The sequence below is a fragment of the Vicugna pacos genome, chromosome 6 (assembly GCF_048564905.1).
Source record: "Vicugna pacos chromosome 6, VicPac4, whole genome shotgun sequence".
Lineage (NCBI taxonomy): Eukaryota > Metazoa > Chordata > Mammalia > Artiodactyla > Camelidae > Vicugna > Vicugna pacos.
Window position 1 is genome coordinate 63,440,514 of NC_132992.1, and position 24,945 is coordinate 63,465,458.

Sequence of the window (24,945 nt, forward strand, 5' to 3'; positions counted from 1 at the left end):
CCTGGAACTTCCTCAAAAATAAGCTCAAAAGGTTAAACATAGAGTTATTTATGATTCAGCAATTCTACTCCTAAGGCATATACCCAAAAGAGACGAAACATACAGTCATATAAAAGCTCATACAAAAATATTGTTAGCAGCATTATTCATAGAGCACCTACAAAAGGTAACAACCCAATGTCCATCAACTGATGGATAAACAAAATGTGGTATATCCTTATAATGGAATATTATTCAGCCATAAAAAGTAGTGAAGTACCAATTCATGCTACAAACATTGATTAGTCTTGAAAACATTGTGCTAAATGAAAGAAGTCAAACACAGAGGCCATGTATTATAAGATTGCATTCATATGAAATGTCCAGAAAAGGCAAGTCCAGAGAGAAAGTAGATTGGTGGCTGTCAGAGACTAGAGAGGGTGGAATGGGGAGTAACTGCTAATGGACATGGGGTTTCTTTAGGTAATGATGAAAATATTCTGGAATTAGAGAGTGGTGTTATTGCACAATCTTGTGAATATACCAAAAACTACTGAATGTATCCTGTAGAAGGGTGAATTTTAATGGAATGGAAATTGTATATCAATAAAATTATTTTTTAAAAATGTAATTTTGAGTCAGGTATGTGAAATTCTACTAGATTTAAGTTCTGTGATTTTGGAGTTTGCATATATTTACAAGCTTATGAAAAGTGACATGTTTGAAAACAAACTAGAAAATTCCCTACCTTAGAAGGTTTTCTAGTTCTAGAATTCTTTCAGTTAGATCCCAGTTGCCTCTTTCAAGATTCTGAATATTGGTGTTTTTCAAAGACTTAATTCTGGTTAGAGAAGCAATAAGTTCCTCTAGGTCCTTGATATCATCTTTCAGGGACATTATCCGGAATGACTGTTGCACATTATTTTCTTTGTAACTTTCTAGCTCACTCTTCATCTCTTGTAATGAAGTTTCTTTTAAGAAAAGTTTGTTTTGAAGATTTCTTAGCTAATGAGAAAGGGAAAGTGTTATTTTAAAATCATTTATAATTTTGGTTTTAGGAAATCATCATTTTAAATCATAATGGGTATTTAAGTTATACATTATTTACAATAAAGATTTTCAAATCTAATAGATTCCAATGTTAAATACATTTTAAAAATCATACCGAATTGACACATAGGTTTTGGAATAAGTGATTTTATTCTCATCAGCACTGAAGTTGTTCAGATCTTGTACTAAGTTATTCAAATAATACATTTTAAAATTCGTAGCAAAAAAGAAATCCTTGGTACTTTGGTTTCATTTTATGATGGATTGTTAAAGAGAGTGTGTTCATAGGCCTCTCTTCTAAAGAACAGTCTATGTTTACTCTACTTGGTTTCTGCCCTTACTTGTGCTGATCAGAGAAGTGAGTGGAGATGGAAGTCAGGAAAAAGAGCCAAGCATAAATAGATAAACAAACAAACAAACAAATAAATAAATTTAAGACAAATAAAGGAAAGAAGAGATCACAGAGCTATAAAGAGAAGTAAGAGTGATGGCTTGTGAGAGAGGGGAAGTGACACAAGAGAGATACCATAGGCTGCCATTGGAGGAAGAGACCAAAAATGATTGGGGCTACAAGAGGTACAGCTGCTGTGAGCTGATTTGTTCATCTTTGGGTAGCACCTAAAAAAACTCTGCTCTTTGATCTGATAAGGGAAGAATGTTCACTAGTTGAAGAAAACTGAGGCACTGCAAACATTAAAGGGTCAATTAACTTTTAATCTAATTTGTTCAAATTTCTTAATAGGCTCTGTATGATCCTGATAAACTAGTAAAAGAACAAGGGGGAAAAAGACACATCTGATTTGACACTGTAAAAGATTGTTAGCTTTATAACCAGAAAAAAGATTAGGAATATTTTGTTATTGAAAAAATAATTACATTAATTAGAAATGCTGTAATTCTCAGCAGCAAAGGAGGTATGAAGCCCAAGCATTTTAAACTACATTTTTGTCCGGTATGTATTTAAGGTGCTTTTTCCCCTATGTCCTAAAAAAAAGTCTGTGAAATTCAAACAATGAAATGAATTTTATATGTTCTCAAAACATACTTTTATGTATTTTAAAAACTATGTTGCCACTGAAAAAAACACACTTTAGTGAAGCCAGACAATTTATAGAGAAAGAAAATACAAAAGAGTGAAAAGACCTCAAAATTTGGAGGAGTAAGACAGACTATGGCCAAGGCAAATCAGTTAAATTTTCTTACCCACCTTACATTCTGGTTGTAAGAAATAAAAATAACATATATCAAGGGCCTATCATAGCATCTGGCACATATTAAAACATAAGTACACACTAAATTGAAGTTTGTGCTCCCTTAGAACTGGAAATTAAGCCATACAAAAAGAGCTCCACAAACTTCCTTAATTAGCTGCAGAACTGACTAAACTGTCTGAAATGGAGCAGGGAGGCAGAGGGCACAGACAAGGTCATAGAAATGAAGTGAAAGATTTGAGCTCAAGCTAACACCCATTTCTCCATTTCATTGCCCAGACACAACAACGATAAGAACCTTCTGTGCTTATTCTTCATCCATCATAATTCAATTTTTATATCGTTCCATCTCTCATCCCTTATGCCTCACCACGGAAACACTTCTCTCTAAAGTCACCAACGATCTCATATCAGATTCAACAGTTCTTCTCATTTGTCACCATACTCCACCTGTTACTGAAGCATTTGACACCACTGGGCATACTTTTTTGCTAGATGTGGTCATTGGCACTTGGTATCCATTCCTAACCCTGTGATGTCTTCTTGTTCCACAGAATTAGAAATAAAACTGTTATTTTTCCAGACTCCCTTGTGGAGGCTGGGATTCTTCTAGGCCAATGGTTTCTCAAACTTAAGCATGCTACAGGATCACCTGGAGGGCTTCTAAAAAAACACCTTGCTAGACCAAACCCCAAAGTTTCTAGTTGCGGCCTGAGAATTTGTATTTCTACCAAGTTTCCAGGTGATGTTAATGTTGCTGGTCTAGAGAACTACACTTTGAGAGCCATGCTATATGTAAACTGAGCTGTACCAAAGAGAGATGCGTTCCCATGAAATTTAGAACAAAGGAGAAGAGACCATCTTCCCCACTACTGTTTCTGCTAGTAAGCAAAGTCAAGGAGGGGGACAGGAAAAAACACCCCATTACCTAGTTACTAGCTTTGTGGAAGTTGAGAGGTGGCTGTGGCTGTGCACTAAAAGCTCAATGGCAGCAGCAGTAATTTCTGAACCTCTGGATCCCATCTACATTGGCGTGTCTTTGAACTCACTCATCCGAAGCTGGCTCCAGTTCCCACACACAGACCTTCCAGTCATTTCGCGTATACATAATTCCCTGTATTAAATCATTTTCCGTTTGAAATATGTAGAGTGGTTTCTGTTTTCCACAGTGACTCCATGACTGAGTCTTGACTTTCAGGAAACTGGCAGACTCCTTCTCCTCTCCCTTCCTGATTACTTCTTTCCATTCTTCTACTATGATTTCTTTTTCTCTTGCATGGAGGCACTCCTAGTGCTGGTATTAAAGAATAGTGCTAAGTTGGATGTGACAGACTCTATGTTGTGTGTGTGTGTGTGTGTGTGTGTGTGTGTGTGTGTGTGTGTGTGTGTTTCTTTAAATGACCATAAAAGAGGTAAATGTGTTTTTTTTAAAAAAATGCATCTTATAGTTCAGAAACCAGATGAAGCTTCCCAGGGTGAAGAAGAATCTCCAGGATTCAATAAACTCTCATGGTCAGTCCCATAGCCTCCAGGGCTGCATTGACTTCATCATTTAGATTGCTTTTTAATTTAATTTCCAGCTCGGGAATAATCTTCTTTATAAAATATTGTTCCATTTTCCCCAAAACATGCATATTAAATGCTACTCTATAGTCTTGACCCTTGAGCAATTCTCATAGGGTAATTACAACCTTCTACCACATAGGAAATGGAAATGGTAAATGGCTCACAGTGGGAAGTTGGGTTTTTAGGATATTTCCGGCAAAATTCTGAAGAGAAATCAGTTTTGCAGTATGAAGTAGTGAGAACAGGAGTTCTTAAAAAAAAATTCCAGCATTATTAAACTAAAACTTCCTAGAATAGAATACAACCATTAGTGAAATAAAATTAGCAAATTTTCTCTGGAGAAAAAGAGTGAAGTGGTTAGTTAAGAGAATTCAGCATCACTGGTTAATAATGAAACATTTTCATTCTTTCCACCTTGTACTAAACCGGAGGATCGGATTTTCCCCCCTTCTTACTTTGCACACAAGTGAAACTCTCACTCCTTGTGTGGAGGAGCTATTCTTTTATGGCATTTCTTGAGCACTTTCACTCCTTCCTGAGGCATTCGTTTGTCAGTTTCTACTTATTATCAAAGACTGTGATTTGCTTCATCCCTAAGTCTGCGTACAGCAAATCAGAACCTGTTTTAAGACCTATCTATTTAATCATAAATTCATTTACTAAAAAGAATGGGTTAAATATACTATGAAGGATGTATTTAGAAAGTATCTTTCAATAGAAAGACCAAATGTTTTAAAAGTAGCAAGTTTAAAATCCATTTATATTTAAATTCATTCACTTAAAAACATGTTAATTAGATCATAGTCATATTTGATTCACCCTTTTTTAAAATCTCCCCCCTCAAGTCTGTTCATTTTACCTCTAACGTGTCTTTCACATCTACCCCTTTCTTCCCATGACTTTGTCTTGTTTCAGAGCCTCATCGTCCATCTCATGCACTGTTTGTTGTAAGACATCCTACTTGGTCTTCCCACCTCCAATCTAGCAACTCTCTGAACCATTCTTAATTCAAAAACAAGCCTTTATTGTCTTCTATGTTCCAGTCATGTGCTAGGCTCTGGGGATCCTGAGAAGATTAAGAATGCTCAAAAATTTCCCAGCTCACCAGGGAGACCAATTTGAAAACAAATAATTAGAATATACTATAATGGGTACAGTAACAGTGGTATGAACAGAATGTTCCAAGAACACAAGCAAAGGATAGCAATTCTGTCCTCAGTTGTTTCAGACCATCTAATACCACTCCTCCTCAAAACCCTGGGATGATTCCCCATGAGCCACAAACTCACTATAGCATGTTATTCTAGCTACTTCATTGGCTCGAACCTACTTATACAGTCCTTCAGCCCTGTCTTCAACCTCTGTAAAGTCCTCAATGTCCTTCAAGGTTTGTCATAACTGCCACTGCCTCCAAGAAGCCTATGCTCACAGAGTTTACCTGGTATTTTCCTTCACTGTATATGTCTGTCTCCCCATTTTCTAATTTTTTTTTTGTAGATGAGAATCGTGGTTACTTAATTTTTCTATCCTCATCTCCCAAGTGCCTTACTTTAGTACTTTTCACGTGGCAGGACCTCAACAAATGTTGAGTTGAAACTCTACTCCTATCAAGTGGATCACAATTTCTAGTAATCACAGTGATTGCTCAAATCCTTCAGCATTTTATTCATTATTTTAACCAGTAAGTAAGGGGGTTCTCTGCACTGCAATGGTTACTGTTCACCAAAAGGTACCATATAAATAATGAATGTCCCCTGGAGTTGTGTGATGCAGGGGTCCCACTTCCCTGTACTATGATATAAGAACTATGTTTTAAGATCTTGTTTTAGTTATCTTACTGTTAGGGTATTGTTAAAATAATGTTAGGTAACAGGTTTCTTGAAAAGTATCTAAATTGCATGAGTCTCAGACTCACACATTGATTCTAGATCTAGCTTAATTTTCCTTTTAATGACCAAACTTTGTCAATTAGTCTTCCAGAGAACTTGACAGTTCTAATATTTACTTATTCCATATGAACTGTGATTTGCAAACTAAGATATGAAAATCTAAATCCTGCATTACAGGTATACCTCAGAGATATTGCAGACCACTGAAATAAAGCAAATATCACAATAAAGTAAGCCACATGAATTTTTTGGTTTCCTAGTGCATATAAAAGTTATATTTACACTATATTGTAGTCTATTGAGTGTGTGATAGCACTGTCTAAAAAAACAATGTACGTTTCTTAATTTAAAAACACTTTATTGCTAAAAAATGCTAGCCATCATCTGAACCTTCAGCGAGTCATAATCTTTCTGCTGATGGAGGCAACTGAAATTGCCTCCATGTTGATGGTTGCTGACTTAACAGAGTGCTGGTTGCTGATGCTGGTGGTGGCAGTGGTAACTTCTTAAAATAAGACAGCAATGAAATTTGCCACATCGATTGACTCTTCCTTCCACAATCTCTCTGGGCATGTAATGCTTTTTGAAAGCATTTAGCCACAGAAGTTTTCCAAAAATTGGACTAAACTTTCAAACCCTGTCCCTGCTTTATCAACCATTTCTGTAATATTCTAAATCCTTTGCTGTCATTTCAACAATCTTAACAGCATCTTCACCAGGAGTGGATTCTATCTCAAGAAACTACTTTCTTTGCTCATCCATAAGAAACAACTCCTCATCCATTCAAGTTTTATCATGAGATTTCAGCAGTTCAGTCACATCATCAGGCTCCACTTCTAATTCTAGTTCTCTTGCTATTTCCACAACATCTGCAGGGACTTCCTTCACTGACGTGTTTGCTAAACCCCTCAAAGTCACTCATAAGGGTTCAAATTAACTTCTTCCAAACTCCTGTTAATCTTGATGTTTTGATCTCTTCCCATGAATTACAAATGTTCTTAATGGCATCTAGAATGGTGAATCCTTTCCAGAAGGTTTTCCTTTGCCCAGGTTCATTAGCAAAATTGAATGGAAGCAATAGCCTTATGAAATGTATTTCATAAATAATAAGACTTGAAAGTCAAAATTACTCCTTGATCCACGGGCTGCAGAATGGATGTTGTGTTAGCAGGCATGAAAACAACATTGACCTCATTGAACATCTCCATCAGAATGCTTGGGTGACCAAGAACAGTAATATTTTGAAATGAATCATTTTTTTCTGAGCAGTAAACCTCAAAAGTGGGTTAAAAATATTCAGTAAACCATGTTGTAAACAAAAGTGCTGTCATCCAGGCTTTGTTGTTCCATCTAGAGAGCACAGGGAAAGTGGACTTAGCATAATTCTCAAGGGCCCTCAGATTTGGGAATGGTAAACGATCACTGGCTTCAACTGAAAGTCACCAGCTGCACTGGGCTCTAAAAAGAGAGTCAACCTGTCCTTTGAAGCTTTGAAACCAGGCATTGACTTCTCCTCTATAGCTATGAAAGTCCTAATGGCATCTTCTTCCAATAGGAGGCTGTTTTGTCTACAATGAAAATCTGTTTAGTCACCTTCATCTTGCTCTTAGCTAGATCTTCTGGATAACTTACTGCAGCTTCTACATCAGGACTTACTTCTTAAGCTTTGGCTTAAGGGAATGTTGTGGCTGGTTTGACCTCTATCCAGATCAAGAGAACTTTCTCCATATTGACAAGGCTGTTTCATTTTCTTATCATTCGTCTGTTCACTTGAGTAGCACTTTTAATTTCCTTCAAGAACTTTTCCTTTACATTCACAACTTGGTAACAGTTCAGCACAAAAGACCTAGATTTCAGCCTATCTTGGCTTTCAACATTTCCTCACTAAGCTTAATCATTTCTAGGTTTTGATTTAAAGTGTGTCTCTTCCTAACAGTTGAACATTTAGAGGTAACTGTAAGGTTATTAACTGGTCTAATTTTAATATTGTTGTGTCTTGGGAAATAGGGAGGCCTGAGGAGAGGGAGAGAGATGAGAAACGGCAGGTGGGTGGAGCAGTGGGAACTTGCACAACATTTATCAATTAAGCTCTCTGTCTTATATAGGCAGAGTTCATGGTGTCCCAAAACGACAATAGTAACATCAAAGATCACTGATCACAGATCACCACAACAAATATAATAATAATGAAAAAGTCTAAAATATTGGAAGAGTTACCAAAACGTGACACAGAGTCATAAAAGTGAGCAAATGATGTTGGAAAAATGATGCTGATAGACTTGCTCAATGCAGGGTGGCCACAGACCTTCAACTTGTGAAAAACACATTATCTGCAAAGTGCAATGAAGTGAAGCACAATAAAATGAGGTATATCTGTATTTTTCATGTTAAAGAATCACAATTTTTGAAAAGTTTGATGTTGGATTTGGGCATAACAAACTAGAAATATGTTCAGAACTTAGCTAAATTCAGGCACCGAAAACCTCAGATACAGCTTGTTGATAAAGATTGTCAACAAAGGACTTAAATCTAGAATATATAAAGAACTCTAAACTCTCAGAAAACAAGCCGATGAAAAAAATGGGCAAAATATTTGAATAGAAACTTTGCTGGAGAGAGTATGTGGATGGCAAATAGGCACATAAAAATATGTTCAACATCACCAGCCATTAGGGATATGCAAATTAAAGGCACAATGAGATACCATTACACAGATATTACACTATCTAAAATACAAAATAGTGACACCACCAAATGCTGGTGAGGATGTAGAGCAACTAGATCACATACATTGCTGGTAGGAAGGTAAAATGGTCCAGCTGCTCTGGAAAATAGTTCGGCATTTTCTTATAAAACTAAATACGCAATTACCATATGACCCAGATATTGCATTTTGGGGCACTTATCCTAGAGACATGAAAAATTATGTCCACACAAAAACCTGTACATGGATGTTCACAGCAACTTTGTGATAGCTAAAAAACTGGAAGCGACCTAGATATTTGTTAACAAGTGAATGTTTAAACAAACTGGTACGTATACACGGTCTCAGCAATAAAAAGGACCGAACTATTGATACATGGAACAGCTTGAACAAATCTCCAGGAAATTATGCTGAGTGAAAAAGCCAATTACAAAAGGTTACATAAGCACTATTTTATTTGCATTTATTTATTTTTTATAGATATATTTTTATTGAAGTATAATCAGATTACAGTATTTGTATAGTATTTTAAAAATGGCTTGTGATATAATTCATAAATTCATCCATTTACAGTATACAGTTGAGTGGCTTTTAGTATATTCATAGAGTTGTACAGCCATATTGAACTGTTTTATTTTTTATTTTTTAAATTGTGATATAACTCACTTGCCATAAAATTCGTCCTTGAAAGTATATAGTTCAGGGCAGAGGGTATAGCTCAGTGGTAGACTGTGTTCCCAGAATGCGCAAGGTCCTGGGTTCAATCTCTAGTACCTCTGTTAAAAATAAATAAATCTAATCCCCCCCACCAAAATACAAGACATAATATAACATACTAACACAGTAATGATAAAAATAAAGTATATAATTCAGTTTTTAGTATATTCACAGCTTGTGTAAAATCACCATGATCTAATTTCAGAACATTGTCAGTATCCCCTAAAGAAACCCCATACCCATCAGTAGTCACTCCCCACTCCCCACTCCTAGCCCCTGACAACCACTAATCTACACTGTTTCTATGGATTTGCCTATTCTGGACATTTTACATGAATGGAATCTTACAATGTTGCCTCTTATGACTGCCTTCTTTTCACTTAGCAAATTTTAAAGGTTCATCCAAGTTGTAGCATGGATCAGTACTCCATTCCTTTTTATGGCTGAATAATATTCTACTATATGAATATACCATATTTTGCTTATATACTGATGAATATTTGGGTGTGTCCACTTTTTGGCTTTATGAATTATGCTACAATGAACATTCATTTACAAGTTTTTATGTGAATATATTTCCAATCCTCTGGTGTATCCACCTAGGAGTGGGATCACTGGGTCATATGGTAACACTGTGTTTAGCTCTGTGAATATACAATATCCTTAAAATGACAACATTTGAGGGGAGGTTGTTGCTCAGTGGTAGAGCATGTGCTTAGCATGCATAAGGTCGTGAGTTCAATCCCCAGCACTCTTAAAATTAAAAAAAAAAATAAGTAAAATGACAACATTTTAGAAATGGAGAAGATGAGTGGTTACCAGGGATCAAGATGAGGAAAGAAGTTAGTGTGGATATCAAATGGCAATAAGGAAGGCTCTTTGTGGTGTTAAAACTAATCAGTATTTTGATCGACTATTTAGAACTTAATACAAACACACACAAAAGTACAAGTAAAACTCAGGAAATCTGAATAATATTGGTAGATTGTATTATATCAATGTTAACATTAAGGCTGTTATAATATAATTTGCCAAATTTGACTATTGGGAGAAACTGGGCAAAACTTGTAATGGATCTCTCTGTATTATTTCTTAAAACTGCAAATGAATCCATAATTATCTCAATACAAATTCCAATTAAAGTTAATAACTGGTTCTCATTTTCTTTTAGTTGCAAAATTTATATTGCCTCCCTTCACCCCCTCCAGAGCTGGCTATATCTACCAGGTTTCTACTATTTGCCTTACTACTACAGAAGGGAAAGAAAACATCTTATCTGCATAAACACAGTCATGTTGCCCTCACAAATAAAAGTTTCTATAAAAATCGAACTAGAACTACCGACAAAACACATTAATCTTAAATTGAAGACACTAGACCTTATTATATATTATCAGTAACATTTTTACAAGTTGTTTAACTCCTATTTATTACAACAGCAGCCCATCTAGCACTATGAAAGAATTTTAACTCAGTATCATATTGCCTAAACTAGACAACACAATCACCAACTGAATATTTATCCCTTCTATACCTGGCTTTTCCTAAATAAAGCTCTCTTGCACCTGTTTCTCCATTATTGGACAGAAACACATGATAATTATTTTTGTATATCCCACAAAGAGATAAAGTTAATTATAAAAAATTTAAATGCATGCGGTGAAGAGAAAGACTGCCTCATCATGACAATTGAGTTCCTGTAGGATTAAATAATAGGTTATTGGAAAAGGGAAAGATGACTCATGCTGAAGGTATTCTGTTGAAATCACTAGACTCTTAAAAAAAAAACTAGCAGTTAAACTGTCACTAATTTTTATTAAATTCAAAAAATGCCAATATGAGCTATGGAATAGTTTTTAATGTACATAGTATCTAAAATCAAGTCAAAATGAGACCTTGTATAGCCTTTTAAATATCTGCTTTGGAAAACAGATTAAAAATATGTATAGGTACCAAATGCTTTATGCACATGTAGAGAACTGCCTTTAAAAAGTACTTTGAAATTCTTGAAAATAGCTTACATATTTTCTTTAAACAAGTTTAAAACAAGTCTTTTTTTTTTTTTTTTGACAATTTGGTAAATTGGGCATAAACATAAACCCTAATCTAACCCAAATCCAAATTATTAAAAAATCTCAAACTTCTTAAGTACCAGTAGTAAGTTATTCTGTGGACAAGAAGAACAATGCTAGGAATTTGACACAACATTGTAAAATGATTATAAATCAATAAAAAATGTTTAAAAAAATAAAAATAAGTTATTTAAAATGCAAAAAAAAAAAAAAAAAGAACAATGCTACCCATAGTAAAACTGCTACAGTTTTCAGGGATTTGCATCACATTTTTCTGAAAGAAAAGACAAATTAAGAAATCTCTACAAAGTGTCATAAGATTTATTGTATCTATATAAATTACACTTAATCTCTATTCATCTTTCTATCTTAAAAGAGGGAAATATTCACATAAAAATTGAAATATATGTTTGTTTACATATCTATCTAGCTATATATTTATATCTATTTAAATAAAACCTGGAGTCAGGGTGAAAAGAGGCCTCAAGGAATAAAGCCACTCTTACAGGCTGAGTTGCACCCCCTCAAAATTCGTATGTTGAAATCCTAATTGCCAGAATGTGATTGTATTTGAAAATAGGGTCTTTAAAAAGGTAATCAAGTTAAAATGAGGTCTTTAGGGTATGTTGATTCAGTATGACTGGTGTTCTTAATAAGGGAAAGAAATCTGGACACAGTTACAGAGGGAAGACCACGTGAAGACACAGAGAACAGATGGCCATCTACAAGCCAAAGAGACAGATCTCAGAAGAAACCAACCTTCTTACCACACACAAGTAATTATGTAAGGTGATGGACGTATGAAGCAACCTTACTGTGGTAATCATTTTGCGATATATATATATACATCAAATCATCATGTTGTACATCTTAAATTTACACAATGCTGTATGTTAGTTATATGGCAATAGAGCTGGGAAAAACATTAAAAAGGAAGAAGAAACTAACCCTGCTGACATCTTATCTTGGACTTCTGACCTCCAGAATCGTAAGAATATAAATTCCTGTTATTTAAGCCACCCAGTCCATGGTGCTTTCTTATGGCAGCCCAAGCAAACCAATACAGACCCCAGAGACAGCTGCTTATTCAAAGGGCTGTTCAATGTCCCAGAATATAAGCATTCAGAACATTTTACTTAGAGGTCACCACAGAGGCAATCCAGACAAAGAGTCACATCATGTTACCTTTAACAATGTCAGTGACCTTTGGAACCCCATTCTCTGGCAACAAATACGCTGACAGTACTTGGGTTCAACTAAAAAACACCTACAAGCACTCTCTAGCTCATCACAGGGTGTCAAGGGAAAAGTCAAGGCATTTCCTACAAATGCGGTTTCTTTCTTTTTCATCTGTTGATATAACTCAGATGGTTCAAGTTATTTAATAAGACTGGAGGATATTCGCCATTTGGTGCTATATTGTAAGTAGGAAATCATCCTTCCCACTGAAAAATGCTTAATATGTGTAATTATTATTATTAATATATTTTGTAATTATTATTATTACATTTTGAGCATGGTAGATCCTAAGCAATGGTCTAACACTACAGCATTCAGCAGTAACTCAAAAGCACTATGTACCATCTTCAAAAGGATTTCTCTGGCAAAAGACAGACTTGGGTCTGCATCAGTGCCCCTCAGTGATAAAAGGGTTCAATATTGAGAAAATTGCAAAACTGAGTTCAGATAATACTTTAAGTCTTTTATCAGAATATTTCTCTCCCTACAGAGGATATAATTTCCCACTGTGTTTTATTTTCAGGTAATCCATATACCTCAGCTGAAAGATTCTTATTTTTCACCAACAAACCAGTAAGGTCAGGATGGACTGGGTCAGCTGCCTTTTTGTTGTACATGACTGGATTCCTGGTGGGAACCACTTTAAGAGGTGGATCCAAACAAGCCTACAAAGAGAAATTTTGAATTAATTAACTAAACATATACCCTAGAAATCACAACCCACAATGTTTTAGCCCATACAAACTCGAGTATGTAGCTCTAAATAGAATACAACTTTAAAATATTCATTTTGAGGTGCTATCCCAACAAATGAAATAGGACTCAAGAAAATAGCAAGTAACATGTTGACCTATAAGGCTTTTTATAAAATTCTTTTCTAAAACTATTTTCTAAAAAATTTCTTTCTAAAAAATTTTTCTAAAAATTCTTACCTAACAATCAGTAACACTAGCCATAAGTAAATGCAGGACATCTAATAAACATACTTTCTGAGAGTACAGGAACCAAGAAAACACACATAAAATGTCTGGGGAAATTTTAATTCACATCTTATAAAACCTTTATAGAAACTTGAACTACCAGTATTTACTTTATTTTTTGTGTGTGACAAATCAATTCCTATGCATTGTATCATCATGCAAATTGATGTTTTAAAAAATCTGATTTCAGTAAATCAACGTTAATTTGGTGTTTCTTTCACACCAATATTGGGGGTAAAAATTAGGGAGATTTACCTGCATTATAGTATCTCCTCCTATTGTCAAAAGAGTGTGAAATGTTTTAATTTTTAATTAGCATAACTGGCTAAGAACAAAGTTTGTATGATTCAAATGAAACTAAGGAAATGTACTCATCTAAATCTCTAAAAGGTGTATAAATACATCACATGGTGCTTAATGTATTAAAGGAGCAAAGTACATTTTCCTAAAGTTACCAGATTTTAGAATTTTATGCTTACCAAGATACTATGAACATACACTTGCACAAGAGAATACAAAGCAACTGTGTTTAAATGTTTAAAGAAACAAAGAAAACCCTGAAAATATAAATAAGTCACAAGAGACCACAAAGAATAAACATATTGGAAAAACAACCAAATAAGGCTTTTAGAAATGAAAAGTGTAATAATTTTAATTTGAAAATTGAATGGACACATTAAAAAGCAAATTAGATCTAGCTGAAGAGTGAGTGAACTTAAATATGAAAGAAATTATCAAGCATATAGGAAAAAAAGATAAATGATGAAAGAGTTTAAAGGCAGAGAGAATAAAATGAGAATGTCTATCATATGTCTATTTGGAATCCAAGAAGGCTTTATTTTTAGAGAATGAGGAAGAGGCAATATTTGAAGAACTAATGCTTGGGAATTTTACAGAATTGTGGTAAGATACCAATCTAAGTGGTCTAGCAAATCCCAAGTAAAGTAAATAAAAAGAATTTCTTTACCTACACATTTATAATGAAACTGCAGAACATCAAAGAGAGGTATCTAAAAAGTGAATAACAGAAAGGACAGATTACAATGAAACAGCAGTGAGATTAGTGAGTGACTTCTCAACAGTAATGCAGAAGCTGAGAAATAGCAAGACGATATCTGTAATGTACTAAGAAAAATATGTCACCTTTCATTGAGTCTAAGAGGCAAAAATTTTCACATCTCTGCAACTAGGGTGCATCTTAAAGTTGATGTCACTTCATATTATGGATAGGTTAGCTGGAAACATACTTTCAAATTTCATAATAGTGTATAAAATAGTATTTCTTAAATCAAGGGCATAAAGTAACTGCCAACTAGAATTTTATACTGAATTAAATTATTTTTTAAGATTCACAGTAAAATAAAGAAATTTTAGACCAAACAAAAATTTATTACCAATAGGTCCTCATTTAAGAAAATTCTAAAGGATGTGTTTCATACGGAAAGAAAGTGAACTTACAAAGTCTGAGATAAAATAAAGAACAGTGAACAAAAAATAATAGTAAATATGTGGGTATATTTACACAAGCATTAATTAATTTTAAAAGTGTGATTTATGGGATTGAAAATAAAGAATAGACCCAATGCAGGACCAAAAAATATATACATTGAGAAGAGAAAAGTAGTTTGAAGCACTATAAAGTATTCAGATTTCTCAAGAGTAACATACAGATTTCAGTTAACTTTGCTAAGTATATATGTTAAAATAGCTAACATAACTACTAAAACAACTTCTAAACTAGTAGAAAATGAAAAATGGAATGAGGAAAAAGAAATGCAACACAACAAAACAAAAACAATCAGTTTTTAGCATGAGAGAAAGAGGGAAAAGGGAACAAAAATAATGGTACAAACAAAATACACATAATATGATGATAAAAATACACCCAAATAATCAGTAATATCAATAAATGTAAATGGACTGAACTTTCCATTGAAAGCAAAAACTATCAATGCTATTTGAAAAAGCAAAGAACTGAAAACAACCCACATGTCAAATAAGTTTAATGGATAAATAACTTATGGTATATTCATACAATAGAATACTACAAGACGATGAAAATTATTGAATAAATTATACATAGATCAACACAAATCTCATGAAATGAAAGAAGACAAAAGCTGTATAATTCCATTAAATAAACTTTTAAAACAGATAAAATTAATATTTATTGGGGTTACACATGAGTGATAAAACTAGGAAGAGAAGGAAGGCAATGAATGACACAAAACTCAAAATACCTACTATTTTGAAGTTTAGGTGGGAATAAAGGGATTTAGTAAGGGGCACACAGGGAGCTTCTAAGGTACTAACAGTGCTTTATGAAACTAGGTGGTGGGTTCATAGGTATTTGTTTTATGACCTGATCTGTGTATAGATTTTATAATTCTTTTCTATGTATGACACATGTTTTAAAAATCCACACACAAAACAAAACTGCATATTTTTAAAAGATGCATATATTCAAAGATACACATAGAACATCAAACTGAGGTTAAGACAGAAATGGAGGTGATGGAGGAAAAATAAAGTGAGAGGTGCCTTGCACAGAAAAGTGATACTGTACCATGAACTAAGCATGATTAACTTGACAATGTCTCTGAAAACAAAAGAGCAAATTGATTAAACTGTGTTCAATGTCTTATTTAGTATACCATAATATCACTAAGATATCAAACACCAATAATAAGAAAAAAAATATTCAATTAGGTTTTTAATTTATAAAAATTAGAAATATTCAGCTTGCAATTAATTTTTGCAGACAAGTTCTTTCAAATAAAGCTTGAAAACTTTTCTTATTTCATAATTTAGAAGATATGAAAAGGAGGCATTCTGTATAAGGATACTCACTGCAGCTTATTTATATAAGAAAAATTAAATTGTATAAAAACAGTGAAACATTAATGTAATTTTTAATGGAATTCTACACAGCAGTTAACATGCACAGACTAAATTTATGTGAATCAAAAAGAACTACTCTCAAAATTGTAAGATTGAGTGCAAATAGCAAGGTAGAAAGTTATGTCTAGTAGAATATCATTTATGTAAATTTTTTAATGCCCAAAACATTAGACGCATTCACATATGTAAGTACTACACACGTGGACATAAAGGCTATACACTTAGTTCAGAATAGCTATTTCTGAAAAGGGAAAAAAAAAGGTTCAGGATGGTCCAATAGATTTCATATAGTTTTTTAACGGCAACTGCCCTAACACCCTCATCTCTCACCACCCAGACCCTGAGTCCTCTCACTTCCCCCTACAATACAGTAACCAAGATGGCTAATGCTTAAGCAGAGTTCCAGGGCCTGCCCCAGTGCTGGGAGTGGCAAAGATTCTTATTGTTTGATGTCAGATCCAATTGTTAAATTCATTCATATCATCGATCCCAAGAGTTCGGAGAATGGGATCAGAGGTTACAAAACAGTGAAGTTTATCAGTGAAGTTTTATTTCTTAAAAGAATAAGTGAAGCAAATTTGGTGGGGGAAATGCCAAATTTAAATCTGTGCGGCCCATACATGGTGTTTTATTTGTCTCCTTACTTTTCCAAATGTTTGAAATTAAATACAAAAATTAAAATTTACAAACATAATCCAGTTGACTTTTTAAATCACAATATAAGGACACTAATAGATGATAAGATTTGTATGGTGCTGTATTATAGGTATAATTCAATTTGGGTTTTTATATATATTACTCCCAAAGAAAACATAAAATATTATTTTTATTATAACTTGTTGCAAACTCAAACTTTTTTACAATTGATATAAAATATAGTTCATAGCTAAATGAATACATGCTGAAAATAAGATTATAATTATTAATACACACTTTATATTTTTATAATGTACCAATATTCAAAAATATTTTGTTACCATATTTTGTGAAAAATGGCAAAGAAATTTTTTAATTTCCTAGAGGGATTCATGAGCATTTACGTACTTGAAAGGAGTTAACTACTAAGACTGTGGAACACTGTCTTTTTGCATTGTATCATTTACTTCTTCCTATATTTACTGAGGTTTGGTTAAAAACAAAAATTATATATATATATTTAAAGTATGTGACAATGTTTTGATATATGTATACACTGTGAAATAATTTTCACAATCAAGCTAGTTAACATATCCAACACCTTACACAGTTATCATTTTTTCTTTCTTTTTTTGTGGTGAGAATACTTATGAATCCATCCTCTTAGCTAGTTTCAAGTATACAACAGAGTATTGTTAACTATAGTCACATTGCTGTACATTAGATTTCCAGAACTTACTCAACTTGCGTAACTAAATCTTCGTACCCCTTGACCAACATTTCCCCATTTCCCTCTCCCCTCAGCCTCTGGAAACCACCATTCTACTCTCTGCTTCTGTAAGTTTGACTGTTGTAGATTTTATGTGAAATCATGTAGTATTTGTCTTTGTCTGGCTTAGTTCACTAGTATAATGTCTTACAGGTTCATCTATGTTTTTCAAGATGGCAGGATTTCCTTCTTTTTAAAAGCTGAATCATGTTTCATTGTATACACACACACACACACACAAGTGTACATATATATAACTTCCTTTATCCATTTATCCATTGACTTATTTACTTTTAATGCAATGTATTTCCATTCCTAGCCAAGAAACTAGGCTTGTCATTCTCATTTAAAGCCAATAGGGAACTGAAATAAACCACTCCCCCTATGCTCACCCCCAGGATCAGACTTCATCTCCTAGGAGCTACAAAACTAGACTAGGTGGATCTTTCTAGTGGTCTTAAAAAAAAAAATCAACAGAAGGGACATCATCTGATCTGAGAGGGTATTTGATTTCCAGGAAGAGTCTCATTAGAGTCTAGCCCTAAAAACAAGGTTGTATACCAAGGGGGTAATATGGTACAATAGAAAGGTGATGGGATTCAGAGTACTCTGTTCTGTCCTTAAATCACTATGTCCTCTCTCTAGTGTTGTTTCCTAATCTGCAAAATGATGGGGTTGGATCAAATTAACAGAGGCCCATTATATCTGTTTTTATATTGTTTTGGAACTGTGGGCCTTGGTGAAATGTCAGAACCACCAAAAAGGCAAAAATAAGTAAAATGCACTTTGAGGTTGCATTAGATTCACGTGTTTCATTGCTACTTGTTCTAGAGTCAAGCCAGGAAACATAAGAAGTGAAAGATCATTTGACTCATGGCTTGCATCATTCATTAGCACAGGGCTCTGGCACAGGAAAGTGAGCAAACATAACTGGACTTTGTCTTCTTCTAGCACTTATGCAAGAGATTGTCTTACCTCTTCCGAGAATGGGGAAAAAAATGCCAGAGTACAACTCACCCCTGGGCTATTCTTCTGAGACGTGTAAGCTGACAGATGCCTGACTCCTGATGGCTTAGCCTTGTGAGGCCCTTTGCTTTGGCCAGTAGCAAGCCTTCCTGGATTTGAGTGGTTTAAAAGCTGGAGAGGGCCTGACATGCTGGAGATAAAAGAAGTATGCAACAGATCTAGTAATGGTGAACCGAGGTGCTTCCAAGGGGAGTTTGCAGAGAGTGGTCAGGAAGAGATGCTGAGGTCTGCCCAGCATCAACAATGTCTTCAGGCAGGTTCAACTTCAGATCCTTACAGTTTAGCCAGACCTCAGAAGGAGCTGCCCGCTGAACCTGTTGGTTGGAGACAAGGCAGATCTAGTTTCTAAATACAGTACCAAAACATCTTTTAAATTGTAACTGCTTGAAACAGGCTGCTGATACACATACATGTACTCATAACAATACACTTAAATGCTACTAGTGAATCATATCTTTAGACAACTGACTTGCAGTCTTCCTTCATTTTCAATTTCTGAATCTATCAGAAATGCTAACTATATCCCTCAAGATTCAGCCAAAAGATGAAGTCTAAAATGAGTTAATAATACAGCATGTGATAGCTCATAGCGTTTTCTGCTCCAGAACATAAAATGTAACTTCACATTATAATTTTTATAAATATATTTTCCCAAGAACTCAGGACTGCCTTAAATTCATTTTCCCTACCCAGTTCAAATCCATATATTATCTTTCTTTTCAAAAATGAAAATGAAAGAAATAGAAGAAATAAGTCTTCCAAATCAATGCCCATATATTTTATTAAGCAATAAGATGGTAGTTTCTTTTTTAAGATCAGAGAAGGTATTCTAGTAGGGAAAAAAAAAGTGGCATTTAGAAATTGTGCACTGGAAGGGTTACACGTAAGTGGGATATGTGTTTCCTTTGCTGATGGTATCTTCCAGAAAATGGAACAGTCCCAGAATGAGAGGAATTTTTATAAGAGGAGGAAAAAAATTAGGATAGTATGATTTGAATAGCATGGAACAGAGTATGAAGGCCTGGTTTTCTTTAGTAACCCTGGAGTCTACTTTGAAATTCCTCTATTAATTCATTCTACATTTATAGATATTGAAGACAATTATTAAAGTACAAATATCTCCAATGAAATTTTAGTCTCTTCCCTATTTTAATCATTTGATACTTAAAATCATAACTATATTAATTCCTTTTCTAAGAACCAAAGAAGAGACTTAAAGAACAACTACTGAAGTTTTGGTGAATTGAAAAGGGAGGATAATGTTCTCCTCAGTTCTGGAACAAGAACGATATTGGAAATAAGGTCTTGTTAAGAATCCTATCCTTTATTTTTATTTTTATTTTTATTTCCTTACCATCTTATGAATCTTATGCTCTTTATTAAAAACAACTTATGAGTTTCACTCATACTGTCTCTAGGGAACAAGCTACTGTGTGGACTGAAGTATATACTCAGAAATATGAACTGATTCTGCAGTATGCCAATACTACCTCCTTCCTTGATTCATGCCAGTTGAGGGAATCTCTCTTCTCCTAATTTGTATAGTATATGATCTATACTTTTCTTTTGATTGTCATCTCATTCAACATTGTATTAGGTCAAAATCTTATCTCTCCTACATTAAAGGTATATTAAAAGCAGGATCTATTTCTAGTTTATCTTTATCATCCCATACTAGGTACAAAAAAACCCCCAAACTGAACAAGTAAAGAACCCAAAGGAAAAAAAAACAAAAGAAAACCAACACCACCCAACCATAACACAAAGTTAACTTATATAGGTGATAGTACTGCCCTCCCAAATTTACCTTTTAGAAATATAATAAAAATATATTAGGAGTCTAAAGTAAAAAGTAAAATATAGCAATACAACACAATTATTCTGTGACTTTAGTTTTGTACATAACTATTTTATTTTTTACACACTCATAAGATTTATCGGTATTTCCCTTTAGAAAGATACAGGATGCTATGCTTCATTTAGTGGAAAGTAAAAACCGTAAATTTTTACCATATCAAGCACAAGAGAAAATTCCAAATCCAAGGTCAATTCCCAGAAGAAACCTGAATTGTCCAATATGAGTGGCTGCTCTGCACAATTTACCAGTAGAATGTTTGCACATCAAAGAAGCTGTTGCTAGGTGAACACATCACAAAGATCCAGGGAAGGGCAAAGGGGCTTCCCAAAGTGATACAGCAAGGCCTGAGGGTCTTTACTTCCCTAATTAATGAAGTAAAAACATGAAGCGGCTTCATCAAGCATTAGTGAACTTAACAATCTTTAGGAAAGTGATCCCACCAACAGTAAAGTTTCCAGCAAAAGTGAAGCTCGTATTTTGGGTCTGTCTTTTGTGAAATTCTTGGAATAGGTCAAATATTTGTACTTCAATACCTACACCTTATCAAGGGAGAAGTACTTAGAGAAGAGGAGAAAAATGATGATTCCATCTACTATTCCTAAAGCAAAAGATGATTTATCTGAAAAACTGGCATCCTAATTCTAAGAAAGTACGTCCCGATGTATTTTTGATACCAAAATCACCAGAACTATACTTCAAATATCATCTATTCTAGTGTTTCTCAATCTGCCCACCCTTTAGAACCTCAAAGACAACTTCAAAAAATACACCGTGACACTACCGCATCATGTTCTGATTTAATTAGTCTGCAGTGGAGCCTAAGCATAAACATTTTTAAAAAGCTACACAGGTAATTCTAGTGTGACTTTAGGGTTGAGATGACTATCTTCATTTATATATGATAAAAATGAGGCAGGGATAAAATAAGTGGTATTCACAGGGATGAGAGTAATAGTTAACAACTAACCCAGGGAAATAAGAAATATTTTTTTTCCTCTAAAGCTAGATTTTAAAAATTAAATCCCCAAGCAGCAGAAGCACACTATAAACAAGCCCAGAAATGCCTTATAAATCTTACATTCCTGTGGAAAAAGCAAAAGATAGTAAACAAAGATTTAAATAAAATCATTTTGGATAGTGAGAAGTGCTATGAATAAAACAGGTTAATGTGATAGTAATGAGGAAGCAAGGGGGCAATTTTTGATAGTGTAATCAAAGGCCTGTTTTGAATATATTAACATAAATCATATTATACATTTTATTGGATAACCTGCCTTTATCATTTAACAATATGTGAAAGCTATCTTACAGTACATCTATAGATGCATATTTACTGTTCCTTTAACAACTGCATCCATCCTGATGGAGATTTTATTATTTTTTTACTATTGAAATTGATGCTGTTAGGAACATTTTGATACACATATCTTTGCGTATATGTGTAATTATTACTCTAGGATAAATTCCTATAACTGAAATCACAAGATCAAAGAATGTATACATTTAAGGTTTTGACAGATATTATCAAATAAACCTCAAAATTTTTCTGAAAATGGAACTTCTGCAGAAAGGACACACATGTTTTCAAGCAACTACCATTAAGAGCATTTGCATAAAAATATTTTGTCTATTCTTTGTGAAATGATCAGTTCTCAGTCTTTATCTTAATTGACCAATCTGCAATATATCTGATAGAATTAGTTACCCCTTTTCCCGTGAAACACTTTCTCACTTATCTTCTAAGGCTGCATGCTCTCAAAGTTTTTTTCTCATAACACACTGCCTCTTCTTGTCAATGCGCTATCCTGTTTGCTCATCTCCTTGAATTCTAAACACTGACGTGTCCTAGGGATCAGTCCTTGGTCCTCTCTCTACCTACACCTATAGCATACCGTTCGTGGGCTCTCATCTAACCTCTAATGGATTTAAATATCATATTTCTCATTTAAATGAATGTCACTTAGACATCTAGATGTCTAAGAGGAATCTAAAAACATTTAAAATCTTAATTCAACTCAGTAATGGCAACTCCATCTTTCCAGTTGCTCAAACCAAATTCCTGTTTTCTTACTCTTACACCCTCATTTCCTTTCTTCATTCAGGTTTCTGTTCAAGTCAGATTCCCTAAAGAAGCCTTTCTTACTACATTTCTAAAACAGCAATCTCCTGCCCACCACCATTCCCCAAACTCTTTGCTAGCTATATTTTTAATGGTATGTCTCAATATCTAAAATTAGAGTACGTATTTCTTTAATTGATCACTGATTCCCCCACCTTAATATTAACGGAGGGTAGTAACTTTATTGGTTCACCCTGGTTTCTCTAGCATCTAGAGCAGGGTCTTTTGTTGTTGGCAAGCAGACACTCAATAACTATTTGCTCAATGAATGAATGAATTGTGCAGGTCAGACAGAGACGTAACAGTTGAAAACCAGGCTGTTGAGATGGTAAAGGCAATACATTTAGAGATGAAACATCCAGGTTTGGTCCCTTTCCCAGGCACAGCTATGCAGCTTTAGGCAAATTATCCTTCAAAGTCTATTCTTCTATCTGTAAATCGAGGTCTTCTTCCTCAGTAAACAGGACATAGTCAATACCTATCTGGTATTATAAGCCACATAAGTGTCACCACCTACAACTTACTAGGCACATGTTTCAACTTTCCTCTTAATTTCAGTTGTTCAGGTATGTGACTGTACATGTTCAGAGGTCCTTATATTTTTAAGTTATTATATAGTTAGCTCTCCCCATCTTCCCGATTCAACCAATTCTGGGCCAAAATTTTTTAAAAGCTCCAGAAAGTTCCAAAAAGCAAAACTTGAATTTGCTGTATAGCAGTAACTATTTATATAGCATTTACATTGCATTAGTAATCTAAAGATGATTAAACTTGCACGGGAAGATGTGTTTAGGTTACATGTAAATACCACGCCATTTTTTATAACGGACTTCAGCATTCGCGGATTTTAGTACCTGCGGGGCGGTCCTGGAACCAATCAAACTTGCAAGACCAGTCCTCACAAACATCCGGGCTGCCTTCCTCCTCCGGTCCTGCTCCCCAAGCAAACATCCAATCTCACTTCTCCTCCGGAGTGGACGCCTACTGGGAGGAGTGTCCGCCCTCGTCGGTCACTAGGCATCCAGTTTATGTGAGCCCTGGGTCTGTTCTCCAGCACCGGATGTGGGGGACTCTGACCAAAGCTAGACTTGGAAAGCTGACGGCCGTCTCTGCACTGGCCAACACCCTGGTTACCCCAGACTCGGAGGGAGCCACGCAGCGCTCCAGCTCGGCGGGCCTGAAACTGCGCTGGGCTTCAACCATGGCCGAGCGTCAGATTCGCCTGAGATGATATAAAGTCAGGGGCTTCACCAGGACCCTCCGATTCAGTATGGGGGTGGGGGCCCCGACACACGTCTGACGGCGCCCGGTAGGGGACGAGAACGCCCGGAGCCGCCGCACATCCGGCAGGTGTAACTCCTGGGGGCAGCCCGGCGCCCCACCAGGCTCCGCGCGCGGCAGCGGGGCCAGGACTCTTCCGCACAGGCCCGCTCCTTCAGCCCGCGCCGGCCTCCCGCGCCCGGGAAACTGTTCTCCCGCGAGACCCCCCGCTCGGCTCCGCCCCCTGCCCCGCCACAAAACGGCTGGAGTCGAGGCCGGATTCCCTCTACAGCTGGTTCCCCGCCCTCACGAAGGCGCGTTCTGGGAAGGGTCCTTCCACCAGCCAATCATTTCCTCCATCCAATCTTCACCGAGTTTCCTCATCTTTCCGCGGCCCTTCAGACCCCTTAGTCCTCCGCTCTTCGCTGCCCGAGGGCTTGCGTCTATTCGGATCGCTCACAGGCAGCCACGTCTGGGGGTGCGCAGGCGCAGTAGCGGCATCGTCCTGGGCGGTCGCTAAGCACGTGTGTTGGGCTGTCCCAGGCTGCAGAAGAGAGAGTCGAACCTCGTTTTTTTGGCGGTGTCCGTTGTGGGCAGCAGACTAATAAAGGCCATGGCGCCGGCGGAAATCCTGAACGGGAAGGTGATCTCAGCGTAAGCACCTGTCATTGTTGTTAGGGCGCGGTTGGGCTGCAGGCGAGGGCCCTGAGCAGGGTGTGCAGGCCCCCAGGCACCCACTTTTTGCAGGAGGGAGACTAGTAGCACAAGAGTCAGGTCAGCCGGGTGGGGAGGAAGAACTTTGTCCTAAGCCCCTTGAAGAATGGTTCCCTGCAACTGAAGAAAGGGGGCTTGGGCACGATCTGCGTTTGCAGATTGATTGGGTGGGTGCCTGGTGGCTGTGCCCGTTGGCTTCTGTGCTTCTGGGACAAGTCCTCTTACTTGGCCCGACGACTGTGCCCCCAAAAGTGC

At 35.8% G+C, this 24,945-nt stretch overlaps 2 protein-coding genes across 5 annotated transcripts in view; one reads left to right on the forward strand and one right to left on the reverse strand.

Moving 5' to 3' along the window:
• Positions 1-24,068, reverse strand: part of LOC102534605 (coiled-coil domain-containing protein 170-like) — a 36,817-nt gene extending 12,749 nt beyond the window's left edge. Inside the window, exons 1-4 of one of the 4 annotated variants that reach the window (XM_031679130.2) lie at positions 23,571-24,068; positions 18,731-19,053; positions 12,964-13,092; positions 728-984 (exon numbers count right to left, since the gene is read on the reverse strand). In XM_031679130.2, the coding sequence (XP_031534990.1) occupies positions 728-984; positions 12,964-13,092; positions 18,731-18,868 (524 nt within the window). In that variant the 5' untranslated portion in view covers positions 18,869-19,053; positions 23,571-24,068. Of the gene's footprint in view, positions 1-727; positions 985-12,963; positions 13,093-18,730; positions 19,054-20,749; positions 21,614-23,570 lie in introns of those variants that run through there. The other 3 variants (XM_072963209.1, XM_072963207.1, XM_072963210.1) reach the window with 3 other exon arrangements.
• Positions 24,069-24,447: 379 nt separating this feature from the next.
• MTHFD1 (methylenetetrahydrofolate dehydrogenase, cyclohydrolase and formyltetrahydrofolate synthetase 1) overlaps positions 24,448-24,945 on the forward strand; it is a 51,492-nt gene continuing 50,994 nt past the window's right edge. Inside the window, exon 1 of the mRNA XM_006206972.4 lies at positions 24,448-24,630. Coding sequence (XP_006207034.1) covers positions 24,590-24,630 — 41 coding nt within the window. The 5' untranslated portion in view covers positions 24,448-24,589. The remainder of the gene's footprint in view (positions 24,631-24,945) is intronic.